We start from the raw sequence: 20,635 nt of genomic DNA on the forward strand, positions 1-20,635 counted from the left end.
AAGGTTTTCACAATCACACAGCCACATTGTGAAAGCTATATCATTATACAATCATCCTCAAGAAACATGGCTACTGGAACACAGCTCTACATTTTCAGGCAGTTCCCTCCAGCCTTTCCATTACATCTTGAATAACAAGGTGATATCTACTTAATGCGTAAGAATAACCTCCAGGATAACCTCGCGACTCTGTTTGGAATCTCTCAGCCATTGACACTTTGTCTCATTTCACTCTTCCCCCTTTGGTCAAGAAGGTTTTCTCAGTCCCTTGATGCTGGGTCTCAGTTCATTCTAGAGTTTTTCTCGATCCCTTGATGCTGAATCTCAGCTCATTCTGGAATTTCTGTCCCACATTGCCAGGAAGTTCCACACCCCTGGGAGTCATGTCCACGTAGGCAGGGGGAGGGCAGTGAGTTTGCTTGTTGTGTTTGCTGGAGAGAGAGGCCACATCCGAGCAACAAAAGAGGTTCTCTTGGGGGTGACTCTTAGGCCTAATTTTAAGTAGGCTTGACCTATCCCCTGTGGGGTTAAGTTTCATATGACCAAACCCCAAGACTGAGGGCTCAGCCTATAGCTTTGGTTGCCCACACTGCTTGTGAGAATATCAAGAATTCAACTTGGGGAAGTTGAGTTTTCCCCCGTTCTCACCACTTTGCAAATACTTTTCCACTCACTGATCAGATCACTCTGGGATTCATCAGGGCATCACATGGACAAACCAACAAAATCTCATCTCCTATACAAAGTTCCATGTACTTAAGGTGTTCAACCAACTATCTACACAAGTTATATTAGGAGATGCTCTAGTCAAAGTATAAATTTGTACCAAATAAACATTTTTTTGCTTTAGTCCCACACATTAGTTGAAATTTTTAAATATTAATTACCATCTATTTTCAGCACACTGTGGTAATGACATTTTGTTCTTCCTCATGCAAAAACATTTTTTAAATTTGTACATTTAGTCACTATCATTATACACTCTAGGCATTCCTAGATAATACCATCTCAGTCTTTATTGTCTATCTTTCTTTGTGATTTCATTTATGCCCCAGCCCTCCTCCCTCTATCATTCTCATATGCAGCTTCATTCAGTGTTTTAACATAATTGTATTACAGTTAGGTAATATTGTGCTGTCCATTTCTGAGTTTTTATATTCAGTCCTGTTGCACAATCTGTATCCCTTCAGCTCCACTTACCCAATATCTTACCCTATTTCTATCTCCTGATGGTCTCTGTTACCAACAAAATATCCCAAGTTTATTCACTAATGTCAGTTCATATCAGTGAGACCATACACTATTTGTCCTTTTGTTTCTGGCTAATCACACTCAGCATAAAGTCCTTAAGGTCCATTCATGTTGTTACATACTTCATAACTTTATTCTGTCTTACAGCTGCATAATATTCAATCTTATGTAAATGCCACAGTTTGTTTAGCCAACCGTCTGTTGATGGACATTTTGGCTGCTTCCATCTCTTGGTAATTGTAAATAATGCTGCTATAAACATTGGTGTGTAAATGTCCATTTGTGTCCTTGGCCTCGTGTCCTTTGAGTAGAGACAGCATATAGACGGGTCCTGTTTTTTAATCCATTCTTCCAGACTATGTCTTTTGATTGGACAGTTTAATCCATTAACATTCAGTGTTATTACTGCATGGGTAGTACTTTCTTCTACTATTTTGCCTTTTGGATTTTATATGTCATATCTAATTTTCCTTCTCTTTACCTTTACTCATAGTCTTCCTTTCTACACTCTTCTCCACACCTCTCTCTTCTGTCTTCGTATCTGTCTCTAGTGCTCCCTTTAATATTTCTTGCAGAGCTGGTCTCTTGGTCACAAATTCTCTCAGTGATTTTTTGTCTGAAAATGTTTTAATTTCTCCCTCATTTTTGAAGGACAATTTTGCTGGATATAGAATTCTTGGTTGGCAGTTTTTCTATTTTAATAATTTGAATTTATCATCCCACTGTCTTCTTGCCTTCATGGTTTCTACTGAGAGATCTGCACATAGTCTTATTGGGCTTCCCTTGTATATGATGGATTGCTTTTCTCTTGCTCCTTTCAAGATTCTCTCTTTTCTCTTTAACCTCTGACATTCTGATTAGTAAATGTCTTAGAGTGTGTCTATTTGGATCTGTTCTCTTTGGGGTACGCTGTACTTCTTGGATCTGCAATTTTAAGTCTTTCATAAGAGTTGGGAAATTTTCAGTGATAATTTCCTCCATTAGTTTTTCTCCTCCTTTTCCCTTCTCTTCTCCTTCTGGGATACCCACAACACCTATGTTCGTGCGCTTCATGTTGTCTATGAATTCCCTGAGTCCCTGCTGATATTTTTCTATTTTTTTCCCTATATTTTCTTTTTCTTGACAGATTTCAGATGTTCCGTCCTCCGGTTCACTAATCCTATGTTCTGTCTCTTGATCTACCATTGTAGGTTTCCATTGTTTTTTTCATCTCTTCTACCTTGCCTTTCATCCCCATAAGTTCTGTGATTTGTTTTTTTAGACTTTCAATTTCTTCTTTTTGTTCATTCCTTGCCTTCTTTCTATCCTCCCTCAATTCATTGCTTTGTTTTTTGATGAGGTTTTCCATGTCTGTTCGTACATTCTGAATTAATTGTTTTCAGCTCCTGTATGTCATTTGAATTGTTGGTTTGTTCCTTTGACTGGGCCATATCTTCAATTTTCCTAGTGTGATTTGTTATTTTTTGCTGGCATCTAGGCATTTAATTACCTTAATTAGTTTATTCTGGAGATTGCTTTCATTTCATTTACCTAGGGTTTTCTTGCTGGATGAATTTGTTGTCTGTCTATTCTTTGACATTCAGTTCAGCTTTATCTGGACCTCTACCTTAGGTTTTGTTTAACAGAGGAGAATTTTTCAGTTCTTATTTTCTTGTTTCTTGCCCTGCTTGTATGGTGCCTTTTCCCCTCCACCCTTAGGAGGGTCTACTTAGGTATTATAGACCCCAGCTGGATTTTTCCAGACAAAACTGGCCTCCTATCAGGAGGAAAGAGTCACCTGCGTCGGTTTTCCCTGAGGGTGAGACTCAGCAGGTTGAAAGACTTTCCTGTGAAGTCTCTGGACTCTGTTTTTCTTTTCTTTTTTTTTTCAGTTCTGGAAAGCGTTTATTTGGGGTAAGGCTCTTAAGGGATTTTGAGTCTAGATTATAAATTAATGAGGCGGTCACATTTTTCTTTCCCCTGGAACTTCTCATTGTTTTAAAATTTTACTTCCTCGTAGTTGACCTAATTGCTCCTGGCAGCTTTGGAGCAAGACCCCTGCATCAGTGTTCAGACAGTGGGGTTTGGAAGAGCTTACCTGCTTCACTGGGAGGTGTCCCCTGTTTCTAACTCCTGCTGGACTCTGTTACCAATGACATATTCCAAGTTTATTCTCGAATGTCCGTTCACATCAGTGGGACCATACAGTATTTCTCCTTTAGTTTTTGGCTAGACTCACTCAGCATAATGTTCTCTAGGTCCATCCATGTTATTACATGCTTCATAAGTTTATCCTGTCTTAAAGCTGCATAATATTCCATCGTATGTATATACCACAGTTTGTTTAGCCACTCGTCTGTTGATGGACATTTTGGCTGTTTCCATCTCTTTGCAATTGTAAATAACGCTGCTATAAACATTGGTGTGCAAATGTCCGTTTGTGTCTTTGCCCTTAAGTCCTTTGAGTAGATACCCAGCAATGGTATTTCTGGGTCGTATGGCAATTCTATATTCAGTTTTTTGAGGAACCGCCAAACTGCCTTCCACAGTGGTTGCACCATTTGACATTCCCACCAACAGTGGATAAGTGTGCCTCTTTCTCCACATCCTCTCCAGCACTTGTCATTTTCTGTTTTGTTGATAATGGCCATTCTGGTGGGTGTGAGATGATATCTCATTGTGGTTTTGATTTGCATTTCTCTAATAGCCAGGGACATTGAGTATCTCTTCATGTGTCTTTTGGCCATTTGTATTTCCTCTTCTGAGAGGTGTCTGTTCAAGTCTTTTTCCCATTTTGTAATTGGGTTGGCTGTCTTTTTGTTGTTGAGTTGGACAATCTCTTTATAAATTCTGGATACTAGACCTTTATCTGATATGTCATTTCCAAATATTGCCTCCCATTGTGTCGGCTGTCTTTCTACTTTCTTGATGAAGTTCTTTGATGCACAAAAGTGTTTAATTTTGAGGAGCTCCCATTTATTTATTTCCTTCTTCAGTGCTCTTGCTTTAGGTTTAAGGTCCATAAAACCGCCTCCAATTGTAAGTTTCATAAGATATCTCCCTACATTTTCCTCTAACTGTTTTATGGTCTTAGACCTAATGTTTAGATCTTTGATCCATTTTGAGTTAACTTTTGTATAGGATGTGAGATACGGGTCTTCTTTCATTCTTTTGCATATGGATATCCAGTTCTCTAGGCACCATTTATTGAAGAGACTGTTCTGTCCCAGGTGAGTTGGCTTGACTGCCTTATCAAAGATCAAATGTCCATAGATGAGAGGGTCTATATCTGAGCACTCTATTCGATTCCATTGGTCGATATATCTATCTTTATGCCAATACCATGCTGTTTTGACCACTGTGGCTTCATAATATGCCTTAAAGTCAGGCAGTGCAAGACCTCCAGCTTCGTTTTTTTTCCTCAAGATGTTTTTAGCAATTCGGGGCACCCTGCCCTTCCACATAAATTTGCTTACTGGTTTTTCTGTTTCTGAAAAATAAGTTGTTGGGATTTTGATTGGTATTGCATTGAATCTGTGAATCAATTTAGGTAGGATTGACATCTTAACTATATTTAGTCTTCCAATCCATGAACACGGTATGCCCTTCCATCTATTTAGGTCTTCTGTGATTTCTTTTAGCAGTTTTTTGTAGTTTTCTTTATATAGGTTTTTTGTCTCTTTAGTTAAATTTATTCCTAGGTATTTTATTCTTTTAGTTGCAATTGTAAATGCGATTCGTTTCTTGATTTCCCCCTCAGCTTGTTCATTACTAGTGTATAGAAATGCTACAGAGTTTTGAATGTTGATCTTGTAACCTGCTACTTTGCTGTACTCATTTATTAGCTCTAGTAGTTTTGTTGTGGATTTTTCCGGGTTTTTGACGTATAGTATCATATCGTCTGCAAACAGTGATAGTTTTACTTCTTCCTTTCCAATTTTGATGCCTTGTATTTCTTTTTCTTGTCTAATTGCTCTGGCTAGAACCTCCAACACAATGTTGAATAATAGTGGTGATAGTGGACATCCTTGTCTTGTTCCTGATCTTAGGGGGAAAGTTTTCAATTTTTCCCCATTGAGGATGATATTAGCTGTGGGTTTTTCATATATTCCCTCTATCATTTTAAGGAAGTTCCCTTGTATTCCTATCTTTTGAAGTGTTTTCAACAGGAAAGGATGTTGAATCTTGTCAAATGCCTTCTCTGCATCAGTTGAGATGATCATGTGATTTTTCTGCTTTGATTTGTTGATATGGTGTATTACATTAATTGATTTTCTTATGTTGAACCATCCTTGCATACCTGGGATGAATCCTACTTGGTCATGATGTATAATTCTTTTAATGTGTTGTTGGATACAATTTGCTAGAATTTTATTGAGGAGTTTTGCATCTATATTCATTAGAGAGATTGGTCTGTAGTTTTCTTTTTTTGTAATATCTTTGCCTGGTTTTGGTATGAGGGTGATGTTGGCTTGGTAGAATGAATTAGGTAGTTTTCCCTCCACTTTGATTTTTTTGAAGAGTTTGAGGAGAGTTGGTACCAATTCTTTCTGGAATGTTTGATAGAATTCAGATGTGAAGCCGTCTGGTCCTGGATTTTTCTTTTTAGGAAGCTTTTGAATGACTAATTCAATTTCTTTACTTGTGATTGGTTTGTTGAGGTCATCTATTTCTTCTTGAGTCAAAGTTGGTTGTTCATGTCTTTCCAGGAACCCGTCCATTTCCTCTTAATTGTTGTATTTATTAGCGTAAAGCTGTTCATAGTATCCTGTTATTACCTCCTTTATTTCTGTGAGGTCAGTAGTTATGTCTCCTCTTCCATTTCTGATCTTATTTATTTGCATCCTCTCTCTTCTTCTTTTTGTCAATCTTGCTGAGGGCCCATCAATCTTATTGATTTTCTCATAGAACCAACTTCTGGTCTTATTGATTTTCTCTATTGTTTTCATGTTTTCAATTTCATTTATTTCTGCTCTAATCTTTGTTATTTCTTTCCTTTTGCTTGCTTTGGGATTAGTTTGCCGTTCTTTCTCCAGTTCTTCCAAGTGGACAGTTAATTCCTGCATTTTTGCCTTTTCTTCTTTTCTGATATAGGCATTTAGGGCAATAAATTTCCCTCTTAGCACTGCCTTTGCTGCGTCCCATAAGTTTTGATATGTTGTGTTTTCGTTTTCATTCGCCTCGAGGTATTTACTAATTTCTCTTGCAGTTTCTTCTTTGATCCACTCGTTGTTTAAGAGTGTGTTGTTGAGCCTCCACGTATGTGTGAATTTTCTGGCACTCCACCTATTATTGATTTCCAACTTCATTCCTTTATGATCCGAGAAAGTGTTGTGTATGATTTCAATCTTTTTAAATTTGTTAAGACTTGCTTTGTGACCCAGCATATGGTCTATGTTTGAGAATGATCCATGAGAACTTGAGGAAAAGGTGTATCCTGCTGTTGTCGGATGTAATGTCCTATAAATGTCTGTTAAGTCTAGCTCATTTATAGTAATATTCAGATTCTCTATTTCTTTATTGATCCTCTGTCTAGATGTTCTGTCCATTGATGAGAGTGGTGAATTGAAGTCTCCAACTATTATGGTACATGTGTCTATTTCCCTTTTCAGTGTTTGCAGTGTATTCCTCACGTATTTAGGGGCATTCCGGTTCGGTGCATAAATATTTATGATTATTATGTCTTCTTGTTTAATTGTTCCTTTTATTAGTAGATAGTGTCCTTCTTTGTCTCTTTTAACTGTTTTACATTTGAAGTCTAATTTGTTGGATATTAGTATAGCCACTCCTGCTCTTTTCTGGTTGTTATTTGCATGAAATATCTTTTCCCAACCTTTCACTTTCAACCTATGTTTATCTTTGGGTCTAAGATGTGTTTCCTGTAGACGGCATATAGAAGGATCCTGTTTTTTAATCCATTCTGCCAGTCTATGTCTGTTGATTGGGGAATTCAGTCCATTAACATTTAGTGTTATTACTGTTTGGATAATATTTTCCTCTACCATTTTGCCTTTTGTATTATGTACATCATATCTGATTTTCCTTCTTTCTACACTCTTCTCCATACCTCTCTCTTCTGTCTTTTCGTATCTGACTCTAGTGCTCCCTTTAGTATTTCTTGCAGAGCTGGTCTCTTGGTCACAAATTCTCTCAGTGACTTTTTGTCTGAGAGTGTTTTAATTTCTCCCTCATTTTTGAAGGGCAATTTGCTGGATATAGAAGTCTTGGTTGGCAGTTTTTCTCTTTTAGTAATTTAAATATATCATCCCACTGTCTTCTAGCTTCCATGGTTTCTGCTGAGAAATCTACACATAGTCTTATTGGGTTTCCCTTGTATGTGATGGATTGTTTTTCTCTTGCTGCTTTCAAGATCCTCTCTTTCTCTTTGACCTCTGACATTCTAACTAGTAAGTGTCTTGGAGAACGCCTATTTGGGTCTATTCTCTTTGGGGTGCGCTGCACTTCTTGGATCTGTAATTTTAGGTCTTTCATAAGAGTTGGGAAATTTTCAGTGATAATTTCTTCCATTAGTTTTTCTCCTCCTTTTCCCTTCTCTTCTCCTTCTGGGACACCCACAACATGTATATTTGTGGGGTTCATATTGTCCTTGAGTTCCCTCATACTCTGTTCAAATTTTTCCGTTCTTTTCCCTATAGTTTCTGTTTCTTTTTGGACTTCAGATGTTCCATCCTCCAAATCACTTATTCTATCTTCTGTCCTTTTAAATCTATCATTGTAGGTATCCATTGTTTTTTCCATCTTTTCTACTTTATCCTTCACTTCCATAAGTTCTGTGATTTGTTTTTTCAGTTTTTCTATTTCTTCTTTTTGTTCAGCCCATGTCTTCTTCATGTCCTCCCTCAATTGATCGATTTCTTTTTTGAAGAGGTTTTCCATTTCTGTTCGTATATTCAGCATTAGTTGTCTCAACTCCTGTATCTCATTTGAACTATTGGTTTGTTCCTTTGACTGGGCCATATTTTCAGTTTTCTGAGTGTGATCCGTTATCTTCTGCTGGCGTCTGGGCATTTAGTCAGATTTCCCTGGGTGTTGGACCCAACAGGTTGAAAGATTTTTCTGTGAAATCTCTGGGTTCTGTTTTTCTTATCCTGCCCAGTAGGTGGCACTCGTGGCACACGTTTGTCTGGGGGTCCCACCAGTAAAAGGTGCTGTGGGTCCTTTAACTTTGGAAAACTCTCGCCATGGGGTAGGTTCGCCAGCCGAAGCGGCTTGGAAGAGTGCCAGGTGGCCCAGGGATCCGAACGCGGGGAAGGTCGCCGGCCGCCGCAGCTCGGGAGAGCGCCCGTCCGAATCTCCTAGTTGGCCCGGGGCGCCAAGCGTGGCGGGAGGGCGCCAGTCGCCGCGGCCCGGAAGAGTGCACCGTTCCCAGCCGGACCGGGAAACCACGTGTTTGATAGGGACCCCAGTCACCGTTCTCCGTGGCCTGGTGATCTCCGATCCAATTCTCCCAGTTGGTCCGGGGGGCCGCATGTGGAGGCGGCGCTAGCCGCCGCGGCTTGAGGGGACCGCCTGTCCAGTTGTCCCAGCTGGCCCGGGAAGGAGGAAGGGAGGGACTCCGGCCGCTTGCCGCCCCGGCCCGAGGAAGCCCGCGCCCCTTGGCGATCTCACCGGAGCGGTTTCTTCCAGCCAGTCAGCCGTTCCAGGATGAGGTTCACTGTCTTTTTGATCTCTATCGTGGCTCCGGGAGCTGTTCTGTATCGTTTCTACTCCCCTAGTAGCTGTTCTGGAGGAAGAACTAAGATCCGCGCGTTTTACTAAGCCGCCATCTTCTCTGGAAGTTCCCTCTGTTTTTCTTATCCTGCCCAGTATGTGGCGCTTGTCTGCCTGCGGGTCCCACCAGCATAAGATGATGCAGTACCTTTAACTTTAGCAGACTCTCCTTGTTGGGGGCATGGTGAAGACAGAGGAGAGGCTGTAGGCTGGTTTTAATGGCTTCAAATTACCATGCCCTGGGGTCTGAATTCCTTGAGGGAGGGATTCCACCTGAGTTGGGCTTCACCCCTCCCCTGGGGAAGAAACAGGCTCCAGACAAGCCCCCAAAAGAGCTCACTTCTGCCTATGCCTGGGGCAGTTGCAGCCTGAAAAGTCCTGCCGCTTTATCCAAAGGCAGTCGAACCTTTGTAGAAACACAGCCACAAAAACCTCCATTTCCTTCTTTTTTTCTCTCCTTTCTCTGTCGGCCCTGCCCCCTTGGCGCCAGGGCAAAAATGAGCAACCTCTGCTTTGACCAGGTTCACCCAAGTTTTGGGGTCTTATTTTTAGTAGTCAGAATTTGTTAATTAATTCCACAATTGGTGTTTAATTGTGCTCAGTCCCTGCTGCTGGTGAAGTCCCCTTCCCCTCCGGGAAGCAGCCTGTGGGGGAGGGGCGCTGGCTGCCACAGCTTTGGGAATTCACGGTTCTGGGGAGGCTCGTAGCCGGTCCAGCTGGTTCAGACTGAGGTACGCTGTGTGTCTCATCACTGACGCGGCCCCAGGAGCTGCTCTGTACTGTTTCTGGTTATTCAGCAGTTGTTCTGGAGGACGAACTAAAATGCGCACATTGTTAAGCCGCCCTAAAATGAGTCTCTTGTAAAGCAACATATAGCTGGATTATATTTCTTAATCCTTTCTGCCAATGTTTATCTTTTAATTGGTAAATTTAGTCCATTAACATTCAAAGTTATTACTCAAAATGCATTTCTTGAATCCACCATCTTTTTTATTTTATTTGTCAGAACTATATATTCTTTTCCCCCTTTCTCTTTTTATCCTTTAAGTTACCCTTACTGGTATTCTTCAATTCTGTGTCCTCCTCCAGGCCTCCCTATCCTGTCTTTTTTTTCAGCCGGCAGAACTCCTTGTATTTCTTGAAGGGCTGGTCTTTTTTATTGTATAATATAACATATATATACAAAGGAAATAAGAAGTGATAGTTTTCAAAGAACTCTTCAACAAATAGTTACAGGACAGATCTCAGAGTTTTTCATGGGCTACAATACCATCTCTCAGATTTTTCCTTCTAGCTGCTCCAGAATATAAGAGGCTAGAAGGAATAAATATTTCTTTATCACAATCAACTGTCTTTCTTTTTTTGCTAGTGAAAAATAACATAGAGACGAAAAAGCAATACATTTCAAAGCACAGCACCACAATTAGTTGTAGAACAGATTTCAGAGTTTGGTAAGGGTTACAATTCCACTATTTTAGGTTTTTACTTCTAACTGCTCTAAGATACTGGAGACTGTAAGAGATACCAATTTAAAGATTCAGCAATCATATTCATTTGTTAAATCCTATCTTCTCTGTATAACTCTACCATCCCCTTTGATCTTTCTGTCCATTTCTTTAGGGGTGATTAGGCTATACCACTCTAACTTACTCATTTTGGAAGGGTCTGCAACTAATATGGAGTAGGGAGATGGAACTATCTGATGTTCTGGAGAGGCTGGGCCCTCCAGGTTTCAAGACTTGTCTGGTCCAGGGAACCATTTGGAGGTTGTAGGTTTCTGGAAGGTTACTCTAGTGCATGGAACCCTTGTGGAATCTTATATATTGCCCTAGGTGTTCTTTAGGGTTGGCTAGAATGGTCCTGGTTGGGTTTTGGCAGGTTATGGTAGGTAGCAATGTCTAACTGAAGCTTGTATAAGAGCAGCCTCCAGAGTAGCCTCTCGATTCTATTTGAACTCTGTCTGCCACTGATACTTTATTAGTATCACTTCTTTTTTATCTTTTTTATCACACTTCTTTTCCCCCTTTTGGTCAGGATGGAATTGTCAAGTGGTGGTTTTTAAATAGTGTGTTTAGAGTAATAAGATTCTTTCTCCCTTCATGAGCCATGCAAAGATGTACAGGAAATGTGTTCTTCCAGGCAGAGGATAAATACAGAAGATACCTTTTCATGTAATTTTGTTTAATAAATAATAGAGGGTTATATCCTGAAAGCCTTATTCATTGCTCAAAGACCTATGTTTGAATTATGCTTCCTTGGTGTTTGGTAAACAGTATGTACACAGGTAAGCCCTTGTGTTTAGCAAACTCTTTGTCAAAATTACTTCTAGTTTATAATTTTACAGATACTTTAAGTACACAATTTTTTTATTTCCTCAGTTTCGAGAGTAGTGACCCAAATATTTAACTAAAGAAAGCTGTCATTTCAACTTAATTTCACGCATTTTTTTTTATTTTTACTTCTATGCCATAATCACTTTTCTTTCTATCTATACCATGGTCACACTTTGAAAGAAACATTAGATTCTGAAAAATTTTAAACCAAAAGTTTCCTATATTTGACTTTTGGTTAAATCTGTTACCTTATAACCAATAATGGATTAAATTAATTGAATTAGGCATTTACCTGTAAACATTATCTTTATAATGTTTAAGAGATTTCAGAGAAGTTCTAAATCGTCACATTAGTTCTAGACAGTTTATAAACATTTCTTGGAATTACGCTCCTAGTTTTGTGAGTACTATTTCCTTATTTTCTTTCATTTGGAACAATCCAGATATTCCTTATTCCAAACTAAACTTGATTTTCAGAATTTTGAACTTACTAATTGATAAAATAGGGAACCAATTGTTTTAATATAACCTAAAGCCTTAAACTTCAAGGAAACCGAAGGAAAGATCTGCGAGCGATTAGTGTGGAGAGGAAAGAATTTGACCTACTAGCTGAGTAGAGACCCTAAAGTCAAGAAAGGGTTGCAGAAGAAAAGGGAATTACTAGGTGGGGACTCTAATTCCCAGTAGGTACAACATTGATGGATGTGTGCCAGTGATCACCATGCCATAGGATTGGTGACCATCTGACCTATTTTTCCACTTAAGTTTTTATCTCAATTCCTTAATTAATAAAAGTCTGTTGGAAAATAGGTTTTGTGTTACAGAAGTTATTCTTCCATCACCTTTCCAGACATAATTATTCTGTTAAGCCATTATTAAAACTTGGACATGAGGATGCAGAAGGATCAGCAGCCTTGAAGGAAAAACATTGACATTGTCCAGATTGAGAAACAGAAAGAAAAAGAATGAAAAAAAAATTAATGGAACCTGAGGAACTTGTGGGACAGCATCATGATCACCAATTTATGGGAATCTGAGAAGAAAAGAGAAATAAAGGGCCACAAAAAATATTTAAAGAAATACAAGCAGAAAATTTCTTTAATCTCATGAAAGAGATGTATATACAAATCCAAGATGCTCAGTGAACACCAAGCAAAATGAACCCAAACACATTTACACCAGGACACATCATGGTCAAAGTGTCCAATGCCAAGGACAAAGACAGAATCTTAAAAAGAATAGTAAAATTAACATCCAGTTTCTCAGTAGGAACCATGGAGCCTCAAAGGCAGTAGGAGGACATATTTAAGTGCCGAAAGAAAAAGCTTACCTGAGAATGGTATACCCAGCACAGCTTAATGAGGGAGACATTAAAACATTTCTGAACAAACAAAAACTGAGGGATTCGTTACTTCTAAACTTGCCTTATAGAAAATGCTGAAGGGTGTCCTCCGTATTCAAAAGGAAGAACACTAGATGGCACTACCTAAAGTAGGTAAGCAGTATTTCCATCAGAATTGTTAGTTGTCTTTGCAAATGCCTATTTTCATAACACTGAACTGCGCACACCAGCAAATGGTTTTGCTGCTCCCCTTTTTTCCAATTTTCTTCTTTGTTATAAACACCATAGTTTATATTACAAAAAGCTGTTTAACAGAGAAAAATACTGTAGTTCTTGATTTTTCTGTTACACTTAACATGGAAAAATCCACACCGTATGCCCACCACTTTCTCTGAGTGCTGAGAATATGGCTCATAGCAAAGGGGGCTTCCAGTGATAGTATGTCAATGCTGGATAAAGAAACAAAATCTCCAGTGCAGTAAAGAATATTTTGTTTACATAAATATATATGGCAGTGTTTTTTCATTTTTCTTTTGTAATACAGTCTTTTACTTTTTATTAAGGTTGAAATTTTAAATGCATAAATAGCAAGTAGAAATCTTTGTTACTGAGCACACAATGCATAAAAATGTAATTTGTAACCTAAACAGCATAAAAGGTGGGAATGGAGAGAGATAGGTACTGTGTATGTGTAGGCTACTGAAGTTAAGTTGGAATCAACACAAATTTAACTGTAGTAGATTTAATGTGCTAAAGGTAACCCTCATGGTAACTATAAAGCAAAAATCTAAAAAATCTACATAAAAGGAAAGGATAAGTGATTCAAAATTTCTCATTATAAAAGACTATCCAAACAAAAAGGAAGGTTGTAATGGAGGGAAGGTGGGACAGGAATTGCATAAGACTTACAAGAGACAACTAGCAAATGGCAGAAGTAAATCTTCCCTTATTTGTAATTTCTTAAACATAGATGGGTTAAACTCTCCAGTCAAAAGGCAGACATTGGCAGAATGGATAGGAAAAAGTATGACCCAGTTAGATCCATAGATATAAATAAGTTGAATGTGAAAGAATAGAAAAAGTATTTCACACAAATAATCAGAAGAGAATATGGGGCAGGCCATGGTGGCTCAGGAGGCAGAGTTCTCACGTGCCATGCCTGAGACCCACCTGGCCGTGCAAAAAAAAAAGATACGGTTGGCTACATTAATATCAGACAAAATAGACCTCAAGTCAACTCAACAAGAAGATTTAACAGTTAAAAGCATATATGCACCTAACAGAGTGGCAAAATATGTGAAGCAGATATCGACAGAGATAAAGAGAGAAATAAAAAAGTTCTAAAATAAAACTTTGAGTTTTCGGGTGCACAAGTGGTTCAGTGGTAGAATGCTCACTTTCCATGCAGGAGACCCAGGTTCAATTCCAGGACCATGCACCTCCCCCCCCCCCCAAAAAAAAGTTTGAGTTTCTAATATACCACTTTCAGCACTGGCTAGATGATCTAAACAGAAAATCTAATAAGGAAATAAAGGACTTGAGCAACACCATAAACCAGCTCTATATAGAACACTTCATCCAACAAAGGCGGAATGCATATTCTTTTCAAGTGATTAAGGATCATTTTCTAGGCGAGACTATGAGGACACAAGAGAAGTCTAAATAAATTTTTAAATATTGAAATAATAAAAAGTATCTTCCATAATAGAATGAAGGTAGAAATCAGTAACAGAAAGTAAACTGGAGAATTTGCAGACATGTGGAAGTTAATCAGCACTCTTAACCAATGAGTTAAAGAAGAAATTACAAGGGAAATTAGAAAATACTTAGAGATGGTTAAAACAAAGACACATCATACCAAAATGTGTGGGATACAGCGAAGGCAATATTCAGAGGAAACTTATAACTATGAATGCCTATATTAAAAAGAAAGATTTCAAATTAATCCCTTAGCTTTACATCCTCAGGGACTAGAAAAACAAGAACAAAATTAGCAGAAGAAAAGGAAATAAGATTAGAGTGGCCATGTGAAACAGAATCGAAAAACAATTGAGAGAATCAACAAAACAAAAAGTTGGTTCTTTGAAAGACATGAAATTAACAAGCCTTCAGCTAGCCTGAAAAAGGAAATATGCAAATAACTAAAATCATAAAGGATAATGAGAATATCACTACTGACTTTACAAAAATAAAAAGGATTATATGAATATTAAGAACAATTGTATGCCAACAAAGTAGAAAATGTAGAAGAAATGGAAAAATTCTTAGAAATACCTCTACTATCCAAATAGACTGAAAAAGGAGTAGAAAATATCAACAGAACTATAAGTGCAGAGATTGAATCAAGAATCAAAAATGGGGTGTGAGGGTAGTTCAGTAGAAGAATTCCTGCCTGTTATGTGGGAGACCCAGGTTCAATTCCTGACCCATGCACTTCCCAAAAACAAACAAACGAAAAGCCAAACAAAAACAAAGCAAAAATTCAAATGGTACTGCAGTAAGGGGATACTCACATAGAAAAAGAATGAAATGTGACCCCAGTCATATACCATTCAAAAAGAAAAAATCAAAAACCTTCTACCAAAGAAGTATCTAGGACCGGATGGCTTCACTGGTGAATTCTACCAAATATTTAAAGAAAAATTATCAGACTTTTAAGAGAAAGGAACACTTTCTGATTCATTCTATGAGGACATCATTACTGTGATACCAAAGCCTGATAAACACCTCACAAAGAAAGAAAATTACAGACCAGTTTCCCTTATGAATATAAATGCAAAAATCTCTAACAAAATACTAGCAAATTGAGTCCAAAGGCATATTGAAAAGATTATATGTGATGACCAAGTAGAAGTTATTCCAAGAATATAAGGGTGATTTAACATAAGAAAATCAAACAGTGTAATACACTACATATAGAGTAAAGAAAAAACCACACGTTGTCTCAGATACAGAAAGGTATTCAACAAAATCCGGTACTCTGTTTTGATAAAAAAACACTCAGAAAAGAAGTAATGGAAGAGAATTTCCTCAATATAACAAAGATCATTTATGAAAAACCCAGGGCTAATATCATACTCACTGATGAAACACTTAAAACTTTCCCCTAAAGATGAAGAACAATACAAACATACCCATTTTCACCACTGCTGTTTAATGTTGTACAAGGAATTGGGCCAAAAGAAAAGAAATAAAAATTATCCAAGTTGTAAAGGAAGAGTTTAAAGTTCTCTTTTTGAAGATAACTTGATCTTTTATATAGAAAGCCCAAAAGAATCCACAAGAAAACTATTATATTAGAACTATTAAATGAATTCAGTGAAGTATTAGTATACAAAGTCAACTTAAACGCAAAAAGAAAAAAAAACTGTGTTTCCACACACTAGCAATGAACAATCCAAAGAGGAAATTAAGGAACTACGTCTATTTACAATAACATCAAAAGAATAAAATTATCTAGGAATAAATTTAAATAAAGGTACAAAAAATTTGTATACTGCAAACTACAAAATACTGCTGAAAGGAATTAGAGAAGACCTAAATAAATAGCAAGACTCCCCATGTTCATAGATTGGAAGAGTTAATATTGTTATGTCATTATTACTCAAAGTGCTATATAAATTCAATGCAAACCTTATTAAAATTCCCACAGCCTCTTTTGCGGAAATGGAAATACCAATCCTCAAGTTTGTAAGGAATTGCAGAGGGCCCCTGATAGCCAAAACAATCTTGAAAAAGAACAGAGTTGGAAACTCACTTCCTAACTTCAAGTTGTTTATAAAGTAACAGTAATCAAAATAATGTGATATTGGCATAACAAGAGTCAAGTAGATCAGTGGAACTGAACTGAAAGTCTAGAAATCAACCCACATATTTATGGCCAATGATTTTTAACAAGGGTGCTAAGTACATATAGTAGGGAAAGAATAGTCTCTTTAACAAGTGGTGTTAAAAAAAGAACTGAATATCCACATCCAAAAGAATGAACATAGAGCCTTACCTCACACCATATTCAAAAATCCACTCAAAGTATATCTGAAACCTAAAAATAAGAGCTAAACCTAAAACCCTTAGAAGATAATTGTTTTGCTTTGCTAAAGCTGCCAAAATGCAATATACCAGAAATGGAACAGCTTTTAAAAGAGAATTTATTATATTTAAAGTTTGCAGTTCTGTGGCCTTAAAAATGTCCAAAGTACTGCGTCTAGAAGAAAGATACCTTGATTTAGGGTTTTTCTGTCAGCTGGGAAGGCACATCTGCTAGCTTTCTTTCCTGGTTTCTTGTTTTGAAATGTCTTCCCCAGAAACATTTTCCTTCTGCATCTCCAAACACCCCTATCTGTGTCAGCTCTGAAGCTTTTTCTAAAATGGTTCCCTCTTAAAAGAGTCCAGTAAGCAATTCCACCCTGAATGGGTAGTGACATATCTCCATGGCACCACTGAATCAAACGGTTCCACCCATAATTGGGTGGGTTACATCTCCATGTAATCAACCTAATCAAAAAAGATCCCACCCATACCAGGCAATGGTGGTTCATTGACAGAATTCTTGCCGGCCATGCCGGAGACCTGGGTTTGATTCCTGGAGCCTGCCCATGTCAAAAAAAAATCTTACCCAACACCGTTGAATCAGGATTGAAGAACATAGCTTTTCTGGGGTACACAGCAGTTTCAAACCAGCACAATAACGTAGGGACAGATCTTTTCAACCTGGAATTCAGCACTGGATTCTTAGATATGACACCAAAAGCATGAATAAAAAGAAAAGCCATAGTTAAATTTGATTTCATCAAAATTAAAAACTTTTGGGAGACTGTGCAATAGTGGCTGAATAAGAGAATTCTTGCTTGCCATGCCAGAGACCTAGGTTTGATTCCCTGAGCCTGCCCATGCCAAAAAACGAAACAAAACAAAACTTTGATGCACTGAAAGAAGTTATGAAGAAAGTGAAAGACAACCTACGAATGGGAAAATAGTTTCAAACTATATATCACATAATAGATTAATAATCCAGAATACACAAAGAATTCCTACACATCAATAACAAAAAGACAACCCAATTTTTTGATTTGTCAAAAAGACAAATCAACGCTCTTGAATAGGCATTTCTCCAAATAAAATATACAAATGGCCAATAAACACCTGAAAAGATGCCCAACACCATTAACCACTAGGAAAATAGAAATTAAAACCACAGTAATACTATTTCATATACACAAAGATGGCTTTTTTTTTTTTAATGGAAAATAAATGTGTCAGGAGGCAGAAAAAAAGATTGAAACTGTTGAATTGTTGGTGGGAATGTAAAATGGTGCAGCCACTGTGGAAAGCAATATGGTAGTTTCTCTGAAAGTTAAATATAGAATTACAATTTAACCAGGCTCTACTACCCCACTTCTAGGTATATACTCAGAGAATGAAAACATAGTCACAAGCAGATACCTGTACACCAATGTTTAAAACAGCATTATACAGACTAGCCAAAAGCTAACAACTTTAATGCCATAACAGATTAATGGATAAACAAAATTTGGTACGTACACAAAATGGAATATTATTCAGCCATAAGAAAAAGTAAAGTTGAGATATGCTGCAACATGAAAGAACCTTGAAAACATGATGCTCAGAGAAATATGCAAGAAACAAAAGGACAGAAAATGTATGATATTTATAAAAGATGATTAGAAGTAGCAAATTCATAGAGATGGAGAGCAGGATAAGGGGGATTGTGAGGGGACAAGACGTAGTGTTTGTAAAATTTTTTTAAAACTAAAAGCCTCAGACATGTTTTTGATAATAAGGTAATTGATTTGTCCTTCTAAAATTCTAACTAGATTTTTCTTCTCTCTTTTTGGAACTTAAATTTTCTTTACAAAATTCATGTTTTTACTGTGACTTATATGTGTAAAAATCATGTTAAATGTTTATATGAATATATTATATTGGCTTACCACAGAAGGTTGCTTAATTTGGCCTTGTGTCATTACTACTTTTCACATAAAAACCTTAATGCATAACAGCATTTAGGTCCTATGAGAAGAGTTTTTGCTCTACCTGTATAAATGTAAATTGTATCAGCTCGTTTTCTTCTTACTAGTTTTTCTGTTTCAGGCTGAAAGAATATTCTCAGAAGTTAGAAGGATTGAGAATTACAGAGTTGAAGGCATGGAGATCTATTCTACAACACTTTGGCATCTTCAAAAAGATGTTGCTCTTTCAGTTCTGTCAAAAGACTTAACAGACATGGATAAAAATTCACCAGAGGTTTGTTGATTGAAACACTGTGCTTGCATAGTTATCAATTAATCACTTTTAACAAGTGGAGATGAACTAAATAATTCAAATACCATTTGCTGTCATCCACACTTATTTTTTTAGGCAGGGACCCAGAGAAGAAGAAAAAGTCCTAGAATATATTATGCATATTCGCAAATAGACAAAACATAAAGCAGATATTTCATTTAGAACTAATGAAGATTTAACTGTTAAAATTGCTGTTGCCACCAAGATTAGAATTCATTAAACAGAAATTTTGTAGTTTGAAATAAGTGCTGATTTTAAATTAAGTTACAGTGTAATTTCAGTTGTCATTTTAAAACATATACACTGTTAATGTTACATGCTCCACTCCTGTAGGAACTATATTTCAGTGCATCTCAAGAATGTCTAGCTAGACTTTCTTTCTTAATATAGTTAAGTTTTGAATTACTATCTATTAAAACTCTTCTGTTATTGTTTTTATGTTCTAAGCTGGGTTGGGGGCTTGATTCTAGTCATAGATTTGGTATTGTTAATTAGGAAAAAATAAAACAATTTTTAATTGTGTATTTGGTTTTTGTTTCCCTTTTTTTTAATTTTATTTATTTTTTAAAATTTATTTATTAAAAAAATTTAACAAACGGAATAAAACATTAACATATATAATCAGTAATTCACAATGTTTTCCTTTTTTTAAAGGCCTGGTGTGCTGCAGGAAACTGTTTCAGTTTACAACGGGAACATGATATTGCAATTAAATTCTTTCAGAGAGCTATCCAAGTCGATCCAAATTATGCTTATGCCTATACTCTCTTAGGACATGAGTTCGTGTTAACTGAAGAACTAGACAAAGCATTAGCTTGTTTTCGAAATGCTATCAGAGTCAATCCTAGACATTATAATGCATGGTAAGTGCTAATAAAATGCATAGGCTAAGTCTTTATTAATGAGGCTGACACTCAGTTTTTTCTTGTTAGATATCCCTTTACTATCATGCATTTGGTGATTAATACTTAAGGATAGTACATAGGGGTTCATAACTTCTAATTGAATTGGTTTTTTTATGAGAAATGTATGCTCTTAACTATTAAATTAACTAATGATCATTAAAATACTAGGTGCTTATAATCAATAGTTTCAGTCTTTTCTCCTACCAAGCTTTTACAAATGGTTGGCTTTGTTAATTGTTTTGTTACTTGGAATATGAAAATGGTGATTAGAATAGAAGGTCATTGGTAAGTGAAGAGGAATAGTATGACTACTATAACTGTCTTTATCATAAAGAGATAATAAAGAATAAATATTCTCTAGTGGTTGTTCTTTGACATAGAATCATGAATATTTATTTCTATTCAGTGTTCTAGTTTATTAAGTAGTGTTACTATTTTACTTTTTTGTACTTGGGCACAGGTAAACAAATAGGAAGTTACTACCTGGCTCATGCTGTTATCAAACAAAGAGTACCTGAACAATTTTTTCCTATTTCTGCCTCAGTATCATATTTACTGCCAGCATTTTATTGTATTTTCTTAACCCACTAAATAGGTTAAATATCAAGGGAGAAGTATAATTCTGAAATTAGAACTATAGTACTTTTATGTCAGTTTTTTTTTTTTTTGTATTTGGGTTTAATTATTATAGCAGTCGAGTTTTATCCTTCTGTTTGTCACTAAATCTAAAGCATTATATGATTATAATTTTGTACTTGGTATATATGTTTTTTAGTGTATCATATTTAATT

General features: G+C 36.8%; 1 protein-coding gene across 2 annotated transcripts in view; it reads left to right on the forward strand.

Annotated features, from left to right (window-relative positions):
- Nucleotides 1-20,635, forward strand: part of CDC27 (cell division cycle 27) — a 98,544-nt gene that overhangs the window by 64,196 nt on the left and 13,713 nt on the right. For both annotated transcript variants that reach the window (XM_077164013.1, XM_077164014.1), the window contains exons 13-14: nt 18,748-18,900; nt 19,594-19,802. In XM_077164013.1, the coding sequence (XP_077020128.1) occupies nt 18,748-18,900; nt 19,594-19,802 (362 nt within the window). The remainder of the gene's footprint in view (nt 1-18,747; nt 18,901-19,593; nt 19,803-20,635) is intronic.

The sequence above is a fragment of the Tamandua tetradactyla genome, chromosome 6 (genome assembly GCF_023851605.1).
Source record: "Tamandua tetradactyla isolate mTamTet1 chromosome 6, mTamTet1.pri, whole genome shotgun sequence".
NCBI lineage: Eukaryota > Metazoa > Chordata > Mammalia > Pilosa > Myrmecophagidae > Tamandua > Tamandua tetradactyla.